Below are 19,843 nucleotides of genomic sequence, written 5' to 3' on the forward strand. Positions count from 1 at the left end.
CCAGGGCAGCAGGACTGCCAGCCAAGCTCTCACCTGCTAAGGAAATCCAACAACCCCGAAAATTCAAATGCAGTAGAGAAAGCCCTTATTGACGTTTAAGTTAAAAAACAGTCAGACAAGAATTGAGATATGTGTATCCTTTGAGCACTCACAGGTGATTGTTCCACTGCTCCATCTTTCTGTGAGTGGACAGAAGAATCATGGGACCAGACAGAGGACTCCGAGAAGGTTCGGCTCCGGGCAGACTTCAGGTTGGGGGTTCCTGGAACCAACGGCTGCTCTACTTCCTCATCTTTTTTCAAAAGGGAAGCAAAGTCGATGCCAGATCTCAGGAACTCTGAATAGGTACCTTTCCCCACCATTTTACCCTACAATTAATATAAGCTTTGATTATCTTCATTATACACTTTCTGTAAAGGACAGCTTTTCCTATCTATCCTTGCTGCTTCTGGGGTTCTGCAGCTGCTGAGCACCTATCCCACCACAGTAACTGAGCTGCAGCCTCTGTCACTTCCTCATTTAGAAGAGCAGAAACAAGCTCTTCACCCTTTAATCAGCATACAATTAAGATGACAAAAGTCCCAGTTACAGCCAGGTAGGAATTACCTCCTCAAAGAAGCTGCACGAGACAGCCATGCAGCTTTAGGACAAGCTGTTGAACATAAACATCAGTCTTTTTATGTTACACCAAGCTAGGGGTAAACAGTAGTTTAATTTTCTGGTCCTCACAGAGATCTCTAAGGAGCAACACAGACCATTTCTATACTTCTTACAGCTCTATCACATACTCATTTCTAGAAAGCTACTGTAATTTTTGAAGAATGGGAAGAAAAAGACAGCTAGTGTAATTTTTTTGCAGCTTTGTGATATATCAAAAGTAATCCAAAGTACTTCACTAACCAATTTTAAAAAAACAAAACAAAACAAAACACAGCTGAAGTTCTTGCATTTCCTCTCTACACATGAATATCTGGTACAAAAAATTTTGGAAGGAATCAGTTTCACTGAAGGCCTCCTCATTCTCAAAGGTATCTGTAAACATTTCTCAGCCTTAATTTAAAAAGAGGGACTGGTTGCAAAATCAACACAGTTCTTAATTCACACAAAAGTGTAAGAAACAAGAATAAACTCAAAGCATTAACATAGTCTCAAAATCAACAATTCTCTCACAGTATAATATACTTACATAAAATATAAATCAGTATGTGAGATCCACATATGCATGATAAAATTCAGAAACATATCTTTCAGGGAACGTATTTAAGAAAAATCAACTTCATTAATAATTATGAATCTTGTAAAACATATATGGTCATAAGTAGACAGAAAATATATTTACAAACTAAAAATAAAAATTAAAAAATTTTAACTGCTTTTTTTTTTTCCATTCTTAGATCAAAAGGTATAATTAAAAAGTATGTGAGATATAAAGTATAGACACTGAAATGACTTACATCTTTCAAAATTAGAATCTGATTTGCAGCACGGAGATATTGCAACTGGTGAGTAACCAAAACAGAGATCTTCTGATGTAAGGCCTGACAAATACATCTGCAAAGAGATGGGAAAAATAATTAAAAAATGAAGTGCCCTAAAACATTTTAACTATTTCTGGAAAATGTCTTCTATTCAATTATACATTGTTTAAAGTAAGAAAAAAAGATGCCCATGCTTATTAGATTTATAGAAATTACATTTAAAGATATTACTGAATTAACTTAAAGTTTTCAAGGTAGTGAAAAAGAAACTTCTTACTTCTGGTGTGGGGTGAGAGAGAAGGAAATATCTTAAGGACATTTAATTAAAACTGTGTTAAACATCCTCCTAACAAATGTACACGTCATAAGCTGAATTGCAAAATGTGTATTTAACAAAAACTAACAAAGAGAAAGCAGAGCAACATGCTGTGGACACTTATGGAAAAATACAGCCACTAGAAGTAACCTCTTTGAAATGAGCTTTCAGAGCAGCTGCTACAGCGAGCCACCCAGAGTGGCTGGAGTCACTGGAGTGACTGGAGAAGGAAACAGTACTACTCATTTGAGCTACATCCAGGTATGTATTACTGTAGAGAAGTGAGATCCTTCAACCATCTCTGACCTCTTCCCATGGAATCAGGGCTTATCTTCCTCTCCAGTACCTCACCTGCTCACCCTAGAGACTTCCCCAGAAGTTTGGGATTTGAAGAGAGAAATGAAGACGGGACTGGGCACACCAGAACCAGTCAGCAAGTACAGTTCAATTTCATACAGTTTTAGGAAAAAAGATATGTGGTATCTTTTCATCAGAGCCTTGAAAGGTCATCAGAGCCAAAAAAAAAAAAAACAAAAACAAAATACAGCAGTGGAGTAATGGTTTACAGGCGGAGAGGCCTGCAAGCACGCTCTTCATGTATAACATGGACAGCACAGCGACACAACTGCAATCCAACACCACCAACGCTCTCATTGCTTTCATCTCCACAGTAACACAGCAGGGAGACAAAACCTTCAAGAGGATGTCCCTTTCTCAACTACTTGCTATCTTAAGAAAACAAGGAAAACTGATACTGTCTAGAACTGAAGTTTCCAGTGAAGGTGTATACATTAGCGTTTTCCATTTGGATCAGTGGTGCCTTCTTGAAGATCGTCTCCCAGTTGACTCAACTCAATCTGCTGTTGCTCATACAGGTGAGTGGTATCGGGGCTGATGAACTGGACTTCTAGACAAAACCAAGTGGGAGCACGTTTCGGTAGCACCCCTCATCAGTAGTCAGCCAACGAGGAATGAAGCCTGAAAGGCCAGGCCACAGCCTCCTCGAAGCAGAACCTTCTGAACGACACAGGGACGTTGGCACCACGTTTTTCTCCACATATCTGCTCCGGTTGGCTCATTTTCGCTGACATGCTCACTCCCATTTCCTAACATGACACAGGAGAGTGGCACTCAACACAGAACAAATGAAGCCCCCCCACTAACACAAATTCTTTCTCCCCAGTCTCAAAAAAAAAAAAAAAAAAAAATCAAACACAAGCAAAACCACAGCAAACCAACAGTACAAATTCAAAGCAGAAATGCAAATAAGTAGTAGGGGAGTAAGGCAGATGAAGAACATGATCTTAACAGCAATGATATCCTTGCTTACTGTGTTTCATACATTCATGCTGTATTTCCAATTAACTCCCTACACAGCTTTTAATATCTATTTTATCTCTCCTACAAAGTCTGTAGGAAGTGGACTACTATAAAATGGTTAATACTGGTACTAGTCAGCATTAGTACATGCAGAAATTAGTGTTCCAAATAAACTCCAGTAAAATTAAGTTAAAAGCAACACTCTTCCTGAGGAAGTTATTTGCTTGCTATGCAGCATTCAAGAAGCAACTATAAATTCATGATGTCATTCCCAGCTGACCAAGATAACAATTAATCAAGGTATCTGCATCAGCTTAACTATTTGAGCAATTGCAACTATTTATACACCAAGCTCTTAGTGGTGATTCTTCTGTGGTTACTGTTCACCTTCTGAGCAGTCACTGGAACAAGTCATATGGCAACTAGAGCACAAGCTGAAGACATGCAAGAAACCTAATCTTCAACAAAACCTATCCAGAGAACTGGACAAAGATCAGAGAGGCTAAAGGGTATTTACCTGCCTAGCAGGAAAGATGCTAAAAGAGAATATATCAGGTATACATCGTAGAGAGATCTAGCTTTCCCTTACATAGTGCCACAGCCTATATACCACTTTGATCACTGAATTTTCTGTGTGCCAGATGTATGTCTAACAGCTTACTGGGTCAAACTAGCCACTAGAAAATACGATGGCTGAAAACCTTTAAATCTTGATCCTGAGTCACAGTAAGCTCACTGCACTTTTAAGTTTGCATTCGGAGGGGGAAAAAAAAAAAAAAAAAAAAAAGAGGGGAAAAAAAGGTGGGTTATCACAGCATCAGACCAAACCAATTAGAACCATCGGAGCTGTCAGCACAGCATCCTGCGTGATCTTGATCTCGGGAGAGAAGGCAAAAATGACCTCTGTGGAAATATAAATTTCCACTGATATATCAGGTCACTCAATTGAGAATTTTTAAAAAAACAACAATTCTCGATTTCATGTCTATCTGGGTAGAAATAAGCTAGCTGAATAGTTTGTTGATAACAGGTGAGTAGAAAAATTGTTGTCACAACTCACTGGCATGGGCACAGGGAGGAAAAATCACAACAAAGAGCATATACTTAGATCTATTACTGAGTTAAACAACTCACTGCTCAGACAGCTCACTAGAAAATTTTGCCATTTAAAATACTGTGCCATCATCAAGCACAGAAGTTGCAAAACTAGTCAAAGACTAAGTATATACTTAGCGTCTGTTTCAGAACATCAAACTACTTGAGTTTTACGTATATAACCTTCTTTCTAATTTTTTTTTTTTAATATTCTCTCCCATTTGACAACATCCATTCTGCAGTTTACAGTGAGCATTACATTTGTACGGTGCCTTGGCTACCACAGAAGACTGAAGCCAGAGTTCAGAGAGAGGCTCAGCAAAACTGAGTGTGATAAAAGGGCTGACAAGAAACTCAGAGAGAGCTCGCTGAATTCTTATCAGTGAAAACTTGATATTGTCTTAGAACTGAAAAAGAAAAAACATACCTCAAAATAGTCCGTAAGTGTTTATGGTTTCAAGTGGTTCACTAAAGCTTAATTTCATCCCGCATCTACTTTTAGTAATACCGCGCTGTGTAGCTGAAGTAAAGCAACCATCAGTTCTAGGTTAAACACCCAATTCCAGGTAAAACACTATCTGACAGTGTCTCCTTTTCTTACTGATGACACAGAGAATCCAGTGAAAGCCTACCTCAGCAGTGGACATACCTGGTCCAAGGGTTCAGACATCTGCTGGAGTATGCCCAGAACTGCCACTGCCTTTTTACTTGCCGTTTAAAACCCCACAAAGGTCACCTCCCTTGTGCTTCTCCATTAGTGTTGAGAGGCATACTCTGTTTGTTAGACTGTGAGCACATTTAATGCATGACAACAGAACAACAGAACAAATTACTGCAAAAATTGCAGTTGCCATTGCCACACTTACTAAATACACAAGCACACACATACACACACACGTGTGAACACACAGCCAGATGAGATTTGGACAGAGAAGACTCAAAGTTTCTTCAGCCTCTTCAGTACAAGGAAAAGTGGGATAAAGGGACTATGAAAGTTGCATCCTCTTCCCAAGTAAGTATCAATTTAAACTTAAAAGCATTCCTGACAGAGGTTGGATGGGTTGTCCTGCATTTTTAAGCTCAAAGACAGAAATTTCAACATCCTTCAAAATGTATTCCAGGGCAAGCTATCTTCACCATTACAGAATTTTTCTCTGAAGTCCAAGTTTACATCTTTTGGTACAATTTCAATCCACTACTTCCCAAAGGTCAATAGACCATTTTATTCCTGTGTACACAGTCCCTTCATACATTAAGTCTTTCTCCTCTAGACAAGGAGAGAAAAAAAAAGTCCCCCAAATATATTATTTTTTTAAGTGACAATAGTTTTCTCTTTTTTGTTGTTGGTTTTTGTTTTTTTCCCTACCCTTGACACCTGAATGTTCTTGATGGGCTACACTGGAGTCTGCAGCTGGTCTACATTTTTTGGAAGTACACAAAATTGGAACGTTATTCCAGCTGAGACCTTACAGCTACAATAGGAGGATTACTTTACCTGTACTGCCAGATATAGAATTGGTCATAAATCCCAGGGCAGAGTTTCCTTAACAAGAGCATGACATTGCTGACTCATACTGGATTTGTGGTCTACCTCAATCTGCACCTCCTTTTCCATAAAACTGCCTCACTACTGATTCCTGTTCACTGTGTGTTCACGGAGTCAACACTCTGCATTTATCCCTCCTGCATGCATCTAGTAATTCACATCCTGTAACCAAGATTTTCCAAATCCCTGTCCATCTCCAATGCCTGAAGCATTGCCTGTTTTCTATCACCTGAAAATGTAACATCAATGACCTTCATTCATCATCAGGAATAACAGACTCAGGATAGACCTCTCCATAAATTACACTCTTCCAATTCAACAAAAATGAACAAACAAACGCTCGATATTTTAACAAACCTCAGTAACAGTATACTATCACCCATTTAAAAAACTCATTGCATTCTGACAGCAAATTTCTATACAAGTCAAAAAAAAAATTAGCTTGAGCTTTGATACTGCAGAGCATGCAGCAGAAGACACTTACTCAGAAGGGGGCCTACAACAACACAGTCCTCCTCTGTGCAAAGGCAGTGTGTCTCGGTGCTTTTGTGCATACGAATCCTCATTTGTTCTTCCTTTCCCTATCAGGTTTTCTTTTCTTTGAGATAAGTTGTTCTTTAATCTTTTTAAGTTTTTATCTCCAAGAACCAGCTTTCTTTCACCTCTGCAAAGTGTTTCTTCTTTAATGATTCGACTTTCTTCCTCACCCTTCTTTTTGCCTCTTCTTTTTGGAAGTTCACATGAAAGTTTAACTTTAGTTAAAACTTATATTTGTTTCAATGGACATAACCACTGAAATGGAAGTAAAGCACACACAGAAGTGGTCACAGGCATAAAGCCTTCATTATATTAATTTACCTACTACATTTGCTTTCTTCTCCTTTCCCTTTAAATTTAAGTGGTTTAGGGACAACAACCCCTCAGTTGTTTTTATACATTTAAAAGTTTATAAAATTTCAGAACAGAAAAAAAGAAAGGAAAAAAAAGTGTGATATGTTTGCCAGAGACAAAAAAAAACCACATCTACTTCTACTATGCTTTTTCTATTTCTGTGCTTATCTTGCTAAACATTTATCTTCATCTCATGACAAGTTCCAGTCTCCACTTGGCTAACACATAAGGACAATTGGCCCACAAAATCCATTGCCCTGTCCTGGGCACCAGCCAGCAGTGGATGACTAGATAAGGTATATAAGCAAACATACAGTGATGCCTCCTTTGGTACACGCTTCCAACTTCCAGAGTCCATTTATTACAGACTTTTTGAGCCAGAGATCTTAGTGTTTAAGTAGCTCTTCGTGAACTTTTCCTACAAGAATTTGCATACCTTCCTCTTTAGCCCATTTCTGGTTTAGTAGTCATAATACTGTTTTGCAACTGCACCCACAGACCACTAACGCACACAACTACATTGGGATTCTGCAAGGTGGTTTTTTTTTTCTTTTATATCATGTGATTTAACAAAAAAGAAAAAAAAAGAAACAAAACCAAAAAACAAAGAACCAAAACCACAGACACGTTTCTGTGAAGTATATCGGTAAAATTTTACATTTTTTTGAAAGCACATAATGTACAGTGATCACGTACTTTTCACTTCCTAGAAAAACAAAACCAAAAACAACAACAACAAAAAAACACTAAACCCCAAGCAACATTACTAAAACTTATTCATACCTTTCAAATGTATTCCCTACAATAAACACAATGAAGCTGAGGAATTTCAATTGTATCATCTAAATGTAAAAGTGTAACTAATATGTTTCTACGAGTAACACCTCTAATACAGAAAAAGATGTACAGGCATTCAAGTTTTCCCAATACTTCTCATCAGGGCTGTAACCACTGCAGTGGTATCAGAGGCATGTTGAGCATGGACCAGGTATGAAACGCAAAGTGAGAAGCCTTAGAGATACCCTTGATTTAGAGAGATCCTACCTGAAAGGGAGCAATGAAATCCTTAAATTTACAGACCAACTACCCTGTACACTTGACATCTGTGGACAAAGCATGTAATATGTATATGCCTTTAAACACAGCACTGGAAAGTACATGGCAGGGTTATCTTTGCTTGGTTCCTCTGACACAATGGTTGTGTCTGTAATCCCTCTACAGAAACGAGACATGCTAGCTTTTATCTGCTAGTTTTACAAGACTGATGAGCTCCACTTGTTTTTAATTACCTATACCACCATAACAGCACTTTTTCCTCAAGGTCCCAACATTACAGGAGATCTACAAACATACCCAGCTTTGGGAGAAATGAGACTGAAAGCATTCATGAACTCCTAAGGGTTCAAAAAAAATCAAATTATTTTAAATAGTCAAAGTAAATATTCAGATCTGTATAAATAATTTTAAAAATAATAATTATTTTACTCATTTTCCCTACTTCATTTTGCTCCTCCCCTCAAGCACTTCTGGGGCTTAGGTAAAAATGCACTGAGGAATTCAGGATCTCTTAACCCATGCATTTCACATGATGGAATTTCCCGCTCTCCTTTGCCATCAGCTCAATTCTTCCTCACCTTTTTCTGCAATTACAAAGGACACCTTTGCTACAAAATCACGCTTGCTCCCTTCCCTCTCTTGCAGAGGAACACCCAGTTACCTCAGATGGCAATGGAGAGACTTTATCTTTCAGGACACCTGGTCAACTTGCCGGGTGACTCTGGTCAGCCTCAGCATACAGCTGTCGCATGACCCGCTACCCAGTTACATGCCCCTTGAGTTCCTCCTGGAGACCATCACCTAGTACGAAGTGCTCCATCTGAATAGATGCTAACGTTCATTACTGTGCTGTGATACATGCAGTGGTTTCTTCTGCAGCTTTTATCTAGTTCCAGAGGCAAAATTGAGAGAGAAAAAGACAAATGACCATACATTCAAAACAGCTTCCTGCTAAAAAATAAAACAAAAACGAACAAAAAACTGATTTGCAGAATTCTGTTTGATAGTAGGAATGATACACCTGTGCATATCACTCCCAAGCATCACAACTTTAGGTTTGATTTTAAAAGATTCCCAAACTGTCCTGCAACTGTTACTCTCAAAAGCACAGAAGAAAAACAGAAAGAAATCAGGTTGACCATCATCTAAGACTGGCATACAGCTCCTGTCACTGGAAGAACAACACCTAGAGAAGAGCATCTGTCTCAACAGACTGATGGAATAGAAATGTCACTCTTAAAACAACATTTTTGTGTCAATATGGCTGACGGGACACAATTGAATTTATATCCAAAGATGATCTGAAACCATGTAATCTATAGAAATACGTTTACAAAGATGCACAGGGAGAGCAGGAACTTTCTTGGGATTCAAGCACAACTGAGTGATTTTCTTAGAACATCACAGAGTATTCCAAACTTCGTCATACAAGGAAATGTGCTATTATACCTGGGCAGCTATCCTTCATTTCAAAACTAGGTCTCAAAATACCACATTCCTTAAAAGTTAATGAAAAGCTATTTTTATTTTTTATATATATATAGATAATATATGCGTATTTTTGTATACATACACCATTCTGTACAGAAATATAGAACTATACTGGAGCCCCCCATTGAGAAAAGGCTGAAGCATGCCTACTGTAACTATCAAGAGAGCTCACAGGAAAAGAGGCTACAAATAACACAAAAATATGGAATCTCCAGTTTATACCTTACTAGGCCCCAAGGAGTTTGACTAGGACAGAGGAATTCATTGGAAAACTGGCTTTATCTGCACCATCATCCGCAGAACAACTTGTCTGTATTATGGAGAAATTCTTAAGAGACACAGTCCCTTATTATTAATATCATGGACTATTTTCCCACCAGAGCTGCGCTGCTTGCATTCCTTCTTATTTGAAAAGTATTTATATATTTTAAACTGTTTACTGCAATAGCTGAACAGAACAGGGAGAAGAAGCAAATGTAATGAACCAGATATCCACAGACCGTAACTTCAGGGAATTATTAGGAACATACCTATCTTCAATGTAGACACATAAACTAGACACTTCTAAAAAAATGAAACATTAATATAAAATTACAAGGGGGGGGGGAGTGAGTGAACCAAACAATATCCACTTCAGATTCTCATTAAATAATCCCCTGTTTCTTCCATTTCATCCATTGTTTTATGCCTCGTGGTTTGGACTCCTGTGGGCAGCTTGTATGAAGTGGTGTCTCGGGCATTCCTCAGCACCATGTTCTAAGAAATCATTCTTCCCCAAATGCTCTCTTTCCTCCACATTTTTAGCACTGTTCAGGAAGTATTAAAAAACATGCCCTGCCTTGTTTTTCAAAGCAAGCTACTGAACATAACACTCTCCCTGCTACCCCCAAAACCTTTTATAGATGCCATGAAGGTCTCAGAAGACAATTTCAGTTTGTAAAAAAGCCCTCCCTTAAGATCTTGAACAGGGAGGCATTGCTGTTTTCTTGGCCTCTACTACTCTACCCAGTCCATTTTTTCCACAAAATGCTTTAATTCTTTTATCTTTTTTGCTCAAACTGATCTAGAGTTGGGGAGGAAGAGTAAACAAAAGTGAAGGTAGAGAACCCCAGCTAGTTTTCTGAGTTTCAAATTCTCTGGGATAATCTGATTCCTTCTCATCTCCACACATTTATCAGCAAAACATAACTGTGCTCACAGAGCAATGGTTTCTAGCTCCTTTACAGTTTTGCACGTACAAAAAATCCAGACTTCTAGTTTTGCAGCAGGATGTAGATGCTCTCAGCATCACAGATCACATAAACCAGAATAAATTGAAGAGGCAACCCAACGTCCTTTGCAAGGCACTACTGTACTTTCCTGCTTTCTTCTTTGTGAAAAGACCCTAAGACTTAAGGAAGAGACAGGTTAACAGCTCAGGTGGGTGCACTTTCAGAATTCAGACACTGATACAGTCAGATGCAAGAGTTGTAGAGTGGTCTTGTGCAGAAACAGAAAAGCAGCAGCTAAAGCCTAGATAGCTTCAACAGGCATTAAAGGAATTTGATAGAGTACATGAACTACAGAAGTAACAAACTCCATCTATCGGTCTTGGCAGGTGAAAATGATCCCTGCACAGAAGAAAGAACATAAAACCTATACATCATAAAACTCTTACTCCATACTGACTGATGGAAACAAACAGTAGCCATTTGAAGAAATCAGTGAAATAAACCAAAATGTTAATGGGGTTTCAGAGGGATCTCCAGATTTTAAACTGAAAAGATCAATGGGATGTACAATTCTCAAATTTAGATACTAAAAACTTCCCTGCATGGAGAAAAAGAACACACATGCAGTGCTAGTCAATAAAAATTCTACGACCATTTCTGCAAGACAAGTTTTTATGATTGTCTAGGGACAGAGAGGAGGAAACAACAGTAAAACCAAATTAATTAATATACTTGAAGCATGGAATTCAAAGGATCCAAGTATGCTCAAGAAAATGCTCTCATTTAAGGTTTCAACCAAAGCCTACTGAATTCAGTCAATGGCATTTTTTCCTTCTATTTCTAATAAATTCTAGATTACATCTTTTGATACGAAGAGCCACAAGCTATGAAAAAGCAAGGACAAAACACTTGCTGGGAATAACTGGATTATTCTCATACTCACTATGTGCCGTGGATTAGGCAGTTTGAAGGAAGAGAGAGACAAAGAAGAGGAAATATATTGAGAAGGGAACCTGACTTCTAATTAACACCTTCCTATTTCTTCAGGAATGGAGGAAGGTCCAATATCTCTCTCTTTCATGGTAAGCTTATACATTCACATTTCCTTTATTTCTCCTCTCCATAGTCTATTCTGCAGGCATGGTCCCGTTTCACCTACTTGAGAGAAATGTCAACCATTCAAGAGCCAAAATGAAAATTCACTCAAGAATCTCAGAGAGTTCTGTCTTTTTCTTTAGCCACTTGAATAACTGCTTATTACTACATAAATAAAGCTGCAGCAAACTAAGAGGTGATTTAAAATCCCACCCCATATTCTTCTTCACTCAGTACTAATATACATAAGCCCCAATACTCATGTATGAAATCTGATATTTTCCTCAAGAAAATATCATATATTCCCTTAAGAATAATTTAAATTATACTGTCTTCCAAACAGACTTTTACAGGGCTTTTAAAAATAAAGAACAAAATGAAAGACACACAGAGGAAAAGAACAATATGTCTTCCAAATACATAAAATAGAGGAAAATTCAGTGCAGAAAGTGAATGTATTAAGTTTTGTGAAGAGATCCATCTCCTCAAAAATGCCTTCACAAGTTTTTCTATAAGAAATTAAAAGATAACAATTATATTTTAAATGAAAATAAATATCAGTAACATACTTTTCAAACAAATGTCTTCCAACTTCAGCATCTACTGCACTCAGTGGATCATCCAAAAGATAGATGTCTGCATCTTGATACACAGCTCTAAAAGGATTAATGAAAAGTCAGTATCACAAAGTCTTACATTTATTTACTTTATTCACTAAAGTCTGACAGTTTGTAAATTTTAGAAACAGCAAAAAGCACTAGCCTGGCCAGATTTACACGGGCCTTCTGTCCCCCACTCAGCGTAGCTCCACGATCTCCTATTACTGTTAGGTCACCATTTGCTAATAACTCCAAGTCCTGTGAATGTGAAAGAACAGATAGCAAGATTTTTATTTTTTTAAATCATTTTAACTTCAAAGACTGACAAAGCTGCTTCAACATAGTACTTTTTCAAATAACAAAATGTTAACTTATCATCTTACATTAAAATACAAGGATTCATACTAAATGAAATATCCACAGTTACCTTATGACTTTGTACCTTCAGCAAAGATAATTAAGAAAGCAGGAAAAATAGGTGAGTTCTCAAAGTTTGCTTTTCCTACAGCTTTGCCAGAAAGAAGTGCACTACTATTCTTATTGTTACAAGGAATATTTGCTGGTGATTTGGAAAATCAAACAAAAAAATTATGAAGTATAACAGTAAATTATTATTTACCAGAACAAAATGAACTGTCACAATAAATAAAACTGAACTATATCAGCAAATTATCTTCCATTTGCAAATATCCCTAAGAATTGCATCACTTTTATTCTTACTGCAATATATCCAAGAGAAATAATCACAACACTGATCACACAAATTCGGTTAATTTATAGGGCTTGGGACTATGAGTAAGAGAACAAAATTATGCAGTGTTCCATGTCATGTTACTATATTTTCTATTCAAGAAATATGGAAGTTTTATATTAAGCTATAAAACATATTCTGAAACTTTATTCACAGCTTTTGTAAGATACATAGATTTAAAAGAAAACTAGGAAAGCAAATCTACCATCAAATATGAAGTGGGATTTATTTAAATGCAGTTTGCTGTCTTTTAAAGTCACTAAAACCTTTAGTTTAGACAACAGCATATGATTGAATATCACCAGGAGATATTAAAACTCCATCTACCATGTGTGAAAACCTTGTAAAAAAAATTTCATCACAGTAACCATCTGCTTTTCACCTGTGTCACTGATGACAGGAATATCGTAACATGCTGCATAAAACCTTTTTAGCTGCCAAGCAAAATGTCTGTTTCTTGACAAATCTGGCTTAATCCTCTTCTATATCTCATGTCACAAACTCCTTTGCACACAGACCTTTGTAAAATATCTTTTCATAAAACTACTTGGGCTCAGCAAGTTATCCAATATATAGCACTAAGGTTCTTTTGACAGCCATTAGCAATGCATAATACATGATACTTATTTTTTAAAAAAAGTATATAGGATATTTACAAAATGGAAGTCACAAGTAGTGCTAGCTTGATCATTTGTTTTCCACCTTTTACTGCATTCACACACACCCCTACCATAATACTAAAAGGGCTAAATGTGATTATGAAATTAAATACCTAGGAATAGATTTTTCCAAATTTGTCTGTGCTTCACATAAACTACACCTCCCTCTAGTGAAATTTTCAGGAATTACAGGAATGTGCTTACAGATGTCAAAAATAATTACACCTATCTCCGTTAAACAACAGGATTCATTTCACATGCTACTACTAATAATCAATTCTATATATTACAGATGTCAGCACATACCAAAGGTCTGAAAGAACACTAAGATAAAAATAAAGATCATGAAAAAAAAAACCACACAAAGAGAAAACCGTACCTTTTTAAGAGCACAGACTTTTAAAACTTTTTCGTACTTTTCTTTCTCATATTCCTTGTCAAACAGTATATTGCTTCTTACTGTACCAGAAAACACCCAAGGCTGCTGAGAAACATAGGCAATTCTTCCAGTAACATTTATCAAACCTTTGTCTTTAGGCAGCTCACCAAGCACAGCACTTAAGAGTGAAGACTGGGGAAGATTAAAGAAATAAAGTAAGAATCGAGAAGTTTAATTGCATTAAGGACATCACAGAGATTGAGCAGTGTTTACTGGCACAATGGCCTATTTCTCCCTGTCACCCAAACTACTGCTAACAGTAGAAGAGCCCTAGTACCCTTTACATGCAGTCTAAAAGCAACATACAAAGTACTGTTTAACTCTGAACCATCTCCTCCCCACCTCCAGAAGGACATCTGCCCTTCTTTAATGCCAGTATCTTGATGTGAAGCATGTTATACACAGAAAGGAAGTGTACATTTTCAAGTTTCTAGTCATGTTTAACAGACTCATAAAACCCCCACAGAACGGAGGAAGCATTAAGACTTACTTTTCCAGCTCCTACAGGACCTATCACCGCCAGTAATTCCCCTCGTCTGACAGTAAACGAAAGTTGTTGAAGTGCTGGGCTCTCTAAACTCTACGGATTTGAGAAAAAGTTAGGCTTCCTCAGTAATTAAATTACACACCATCAGAACAACTCTTTAGAAACAGAAAACAATGCACATAAATCACTGTAAATTAGCAAGCTATATGCCCACCACATTTTCAGGTGCACAGTTTGCCTCTTCAGGAATTCACAAACACTTTTGAAAGACCCTGATCCTTCACCACAAACATGTAACACAGATAAAACAGTGTTCAAGGAACAAGGAACCCAAAAGACAGCAGAAGCAGTGTTTCCCCAAAGCCCACACATCCTCACTGCAGCTCAGCACAAGGCTGGGGCAGCAGCCTCAGAAACAGGAGCTCTCTGGGGGCCAGCACAGCGGCATTCCCAGCCCCAGCACAGCACACCCAGCGACGGCAAGCAGCCAGACAAATGCTGGAAACAGGGAGGGCTGAAGCAATATCAGAGGCCCAGGAAAGCCAGATCTGTGTTTGCTTTATTCAAGGCTCTATCCAAAGTGAAAATAGAAAAATGCCGTTTGATTTTATATAACTTCATCTTGTATATCGTGGATTCTCAGAGACTTTTCACAGACAACATAGTGGGCTATCTGTATGAAAATATACTACCATAGGATTATTTGTTTAATATTCCTTTTTTAGTATGCCTATCCTTTATGTTACACTACTGATAAAAGCTGATCTCGGAACATATTTTGCACCTCTCCTATTGAGGTTGTAAAAATGCCTATTTCTTGTGAAAATAAAGGATGCTTATGTCTTTAATAGCTATGCTAAACCGCAATTCCTAAGGGCCTGGTGCAGCTCCCTCTCATTAAAGCAAAACACCCTTGTAACAGGATTTGCCCTTACATGCATCTTAGACTGCACTAAGCATGACTGACATTAAAATGTAAACAGAAAAATATATGCATTCAAAAAAAACAAAGCACCAATGTATTGCTATTAAGGGACCAAATGAAACCCCAGCCTTAAGATTCAAGAAAGAACAAGGTGAAGAAGACCAACTGCGTACCTCTTGAGAGCTTGCAAACTGTTTAAAATCTCCAGGCACCCTTTAAAGCTCAAGAGCCTGAAGGGGCCACCACCTAACCCCGCCGAGAAGATGCCACGTGACCGAGTTCTGGGACTGCGAAAAGGGGAAGCTTGCTACTCATTTCAGATTATTTGGGAGGCACGGGCACAGTATCCATCCACACCTGTGACAGCTGGGAGGGCTGGGCTAGCACACACGTGTCCACTCATGCCAGGAGGAATAGTCAGTCAGGCAGCACCTTACCCAGAGCTGAAAGCTGCATGTCCCCATCACAGCTCCTACACCAAAGCACTACCACAAGGTTCACATAAAATCAGTTGTGGGAACCCAAACTTGTGCGCACTGTGAAACTCTGCAAAACTACTTTTGCTGCTATTATTAATTTCCACAAGGTGGCATCAATGGGGCTTTTTTCTTTTTCTCCACCTCCCTGCCCCCCCCCCCCGGCATTTTAGCATGAATTTGATTTCTCAGTCCAGAGTACACAGTTCAGGTGCTCAGTTAGTGCTGAGGTCAGGGGAACTCTACCAATTTATGGCAGACAAGACTTTGGGGTTGTTTTTTTTAATGCAGTTTGTAGGAAGATAAATATCTGTTATTAAATCAATTAGTCTATATGGAAAAAGTAGATCACGCTTTCAGATGCACAGGCCTTTCTTTGGACCTCTTGAGGCTGTGCTTCTATATTCATGAAAATGCAATGATATTTCCACCCACACTCAGGTTTCTTAAAAAGTACATCATAAGACACTAGAAACATTACAGGAAATTTTTAAGATGTTTTTAATATACAATATTTGGGTAATAGTTTAAAGTGGTATTGTAAGATATCATATAACCTATACAAAAGTCGTAATACAAGCAAACAGCATGACCACACACACCTAAGGGGCATGGTATTTTTGCAAAATAGCATTCCTTATAATTAAAGGAGATTTGTCCTGAACTCATCACACCTATTTTTAGGCACTAAACTGAGACACTTAAATTAGAGCATGGACTAATATTACAGCTAAGTTCATCTGACAGCTCATTACCACAGACAACCCAGCTCCCTGCGCCGTGTCAACTGTCTGTGTCTTTCACTTCCCTTCTTCTGCCACTTGTGCTCACCTAACCTTGCAAACACCTTGGCCATGGGACTCGGCTATTAGAAAACAAATCACATTAAAAGTGATTCATTTTCATTTTCTATTGCTTTATCTCTCTGAACTGGTTTACCACAGGGTTGTATGCAGAAGCATTAACACCAGCACAAGGGAGGGAACAGAGATACAGAGTACGAGGACAGAAGAACACGAGAATGATCCCTGCAGAGGCAGCAATTCCTTAGGTGCACCTGGGCAGATGTTACATGTTCTACAGTTAAGTGAAAGAAGCAATTCATCCCATCTAAGGGATACAAAGATCATATATTGCACAGGAATACTACATTAGTTGTGCTCCTCATTTAGGTGACTAAAATTACAAGAGACAAATTTGGACTCTGTTCAAATGCTTGAATTTTAAATCTGAAGTCGCTCAGCTGAGCAGACAGACTGTTTTGTAAACTCAAAGTACATCAGTAAAAACGCGCACTGAAGCCCTACTCCCATGCTGGTAACAGACTAGCCTGTGGTACTCAAGATAATATTTGCCTTAGTAAAACAAGAGTGTGACCATGAATTAGTTGGTTTTATCTTCTGATAAACTGTAACATACTACATTAGATTGTTTTCCTAAAAGTCTAGCTAATAATTGCTTTTTCAGTTCAAGTGATTTTGGATTTGTGGGTTGTTGGGTTTTTTAGTATCTCTTTTGGCTCACAATCTTTAAAAACAAGAAAATTATCATGCAGCTGTACAGTGACTATACCGAGATCCAAAGAGTCTTGAGAAACATAGGGTAGCAAGCTAAGTCAGTTACTTGACAAAGGACAACATACTTTTATTGTTCCTTTTATAACTCCTCTCTGTGAGAACTCATAATCTTTTCAGTGAGCAACTCTATAAAATTATTTTGCATTCTTGTAAGGGTATGTAAGACAAACTTTCTGAGCAGCTCTTAATAGTTCTGGGAGAACTATTCTTCTCCCATGCACACTGCTATTAAATATCAAAATGAAAATTACATTAACAGTTTGGTGGGTGGTTTGTTGGCTCGTTTTTCTTTTAAATCGAAAGGAAACCAGTAATTCCAGTCATGCTGTCCTGCTTTATGCAATATAAACAACTCATGAAAAAAAAATAGAAGCTGTTTTATGGGCATATTATGCAACCATTTCCTATAAATTGTTAACAGTAGTACGAATGTTGGTCTGGGAAGAAAACAAAGACTAAGGAATACATTCAATTTTGTATTAGAATGTATTCACCATTAAGTTTTTCGTATCAATTCATTTTAAAAAATTTGTTCAATGTCTCAGATTTATATCACAGAGACAACTCGGAGAAAGTAAAGCAAAGTAATACAGCAATTTTACTCTGTAGCTGAGTAGTAGTAGGTAGATCCTCATATGTTCTCACACTTTATCTTCTTAGGAACACATGTAGAGGAAGAGGGTATATAGAGGGAAATACATTACATGTCTTAGTTGCATTACATTTATATGCAAAATTAATTTTCAGAGCTTCCAGCATTTCCTATGAAGACTGAAGCTTCCCTTGTGCAAGAACACTGGCAGCTCATAATAGCCCCAACAATTAATCACAAATTGCTGCTTATCATAGCAAATGAAATTTTAAATCTGAAACAACAGTCAATCTTTGCCTTTCTTACAGGAAAGGATACCTACTAGATTTATCACTTGTGTACTGTGCCTTTTTCTAGTCATTTTGGTGGTTTTGGTGCATTTTAAGCAGAGAACAATTTGTAGCTGAACAGTCTTTATTAAAATGCAGAGTAACAAATACATGCAGACTAGTCTCTAAAGCTTTCAAATCTGTTATGAAAAGTATAATATTGTACTGGTTCTAGACTACTGGATTGATCAGCATTCAGTTCACAGAAAAAAAAAAACCACATGCTAAGGCCCACCTTACTGTGCTGTCTGTTCTTATTTCCAATTTAAGTATCCCAGCTACAATATGGTGCTGTTTAACAGCAAGAGATATTTTCACATAGAAGTGCACAGATTTTCATTTAGTATAATATTCAGGAATAGCTACTTTTAAGATGCACTTGATAGTATTTTCAGTACTATTCTGCAGAGTTAGCTTAACATACTAAAAGGATTCTCATACACAAAAGGTGGAATACAAAACATCAGCACACTATACGTAGACTTAAAATTACTGCAGCACCAAGATATTTTACATTTAGTAGAAGTAAATTTACCTTATCCCAATAGCAAGTCAAATCCTGAACATGAAGAATGACATTCTCATTATTACCATGCAGTTGTGGCTTGAAGTGTGAGACCTCATCGAGTATCAGAAAGTTCTGCAATAAAAGAAAAGCACAGGATATTGCCTAATGTGAGACTGAGAACTGGAAAGGAATTGAAGCATGTGTTTCTGGAAGCAGCATATAAAACATTAATTAGGGTAGGAAGAATACCAGCCACAAACTGATCAAGCAACTACATTTCCAAAGAAGCTCAAATTCTTCAACAGCATAACTCTAACTAGCTAATTGTCCCCCTGCACACCCCACACCTCCCCCCCAAAAATGCAGATTTAATAGCATAAAAGTACTACAGGACTCCACCTGCTCAATAAAACTGAATTCCTGAAGCAAATGGACCTTAACCCACCCTGCCTTTTCCTTAAAACACTGATAAATCTTACTGTTTGACTTCCTCTCCTCATGCAGCAGAGGTGAAATGCTCACTGCAATGCCTTATTGTTCCACTGCTTTGCTGGTAAAGACTTATGTTGTATTGCTCAGAAAAATGACGACGACACAGTAAGCAGCTGTTCACTGTCCCTATTAAGCATTCAAGTGACAAAAAGGCTGCAGAACACTATCCGAACCTCTCCTCCTTTTCATTAACAAATAAATTGCTTACGCCTGCATAAGTTGTTCACTGCACTGTCACTACTGTAATTCTACATCATACCCCAAGTCACAGACCATTTCCTTTGGGTTGCGGAAACGTGAACTTTTGTACCACAGCCATGCTTTTAGCACACCTTGCCTGATGCTGGATTATAAATAGCTCAAACACATTTAGAAAGGAAAGGGGCAAATTCTAGAGAAAGCTTTCAAGGGTAACAGTTACCACAATTTTAAGACAAAGCCAGAAAAATTTATCATGTTTTGAATCAGAGTATGAAGACTTTAAATAGGCTCTAGCAGACAATATTTTGA

The 19,843-nt window shown here is 37.8% G+C and overlaps 1 protein-coding gene across 2 annotated transcripts in view; it reads right to left on the minus strand.

Moving 5' to 3' along the window:
* The window catches only part of ABCC4 (ATP binding cassette subfamily C member 4), a 154,108-nt gene that overhangs the window by 102,367 nt on the left and 31,898 nt on the right, over positions 1-19,843 (minus strand). For both annotated transcript variants that reach the window (XM_032996986.2, XM_042805883.1), the window contains exons 9-15: positions 18,869-18,973; positions 14,438-14,527; positions 13,888-14,079; positions 12,262-12,356; positions 12,069-12,155; positions 1,455-1,551; positions 153-368 (exon numbers count right to left, since the gene is read on the minus strand). In XM_032996986.2, the coding sequence (XP_032852877.2) occupies positions 153-368; positions 1,455-1,551; positions 12,069-12,155; positions 12,262-12,356; positions 13,888-14,079; positions 14,438-14,527; positions 18,869-18,973 (882 nt within the window). The remainder of the gene's footprint in view (positions 1-152; positions 369-1,454; positions 1,552-12,068; positions 12,156-12,261; positions 12,357-13,887; positions 14,080-14,437; positions 14,528-18,868; positions 18,974-19,843) is intronic.

This window comes from Tyto alba, unplaced genomic scaffold (assembly GCF_018691265.1).
Source record: "Tyto alba isolate M040663 unplaced genomic scaffold, T.alba_DEE_v4.0 Super-Scaffold_45, whole genome shotgun sequence".
In the NCBI taxonomy this organism is placed as follows: Eukaryota; Metazoa; Chordata; class Aves; order Strigiformes; family Tytonidae; genus Tyto; species Tyto alba.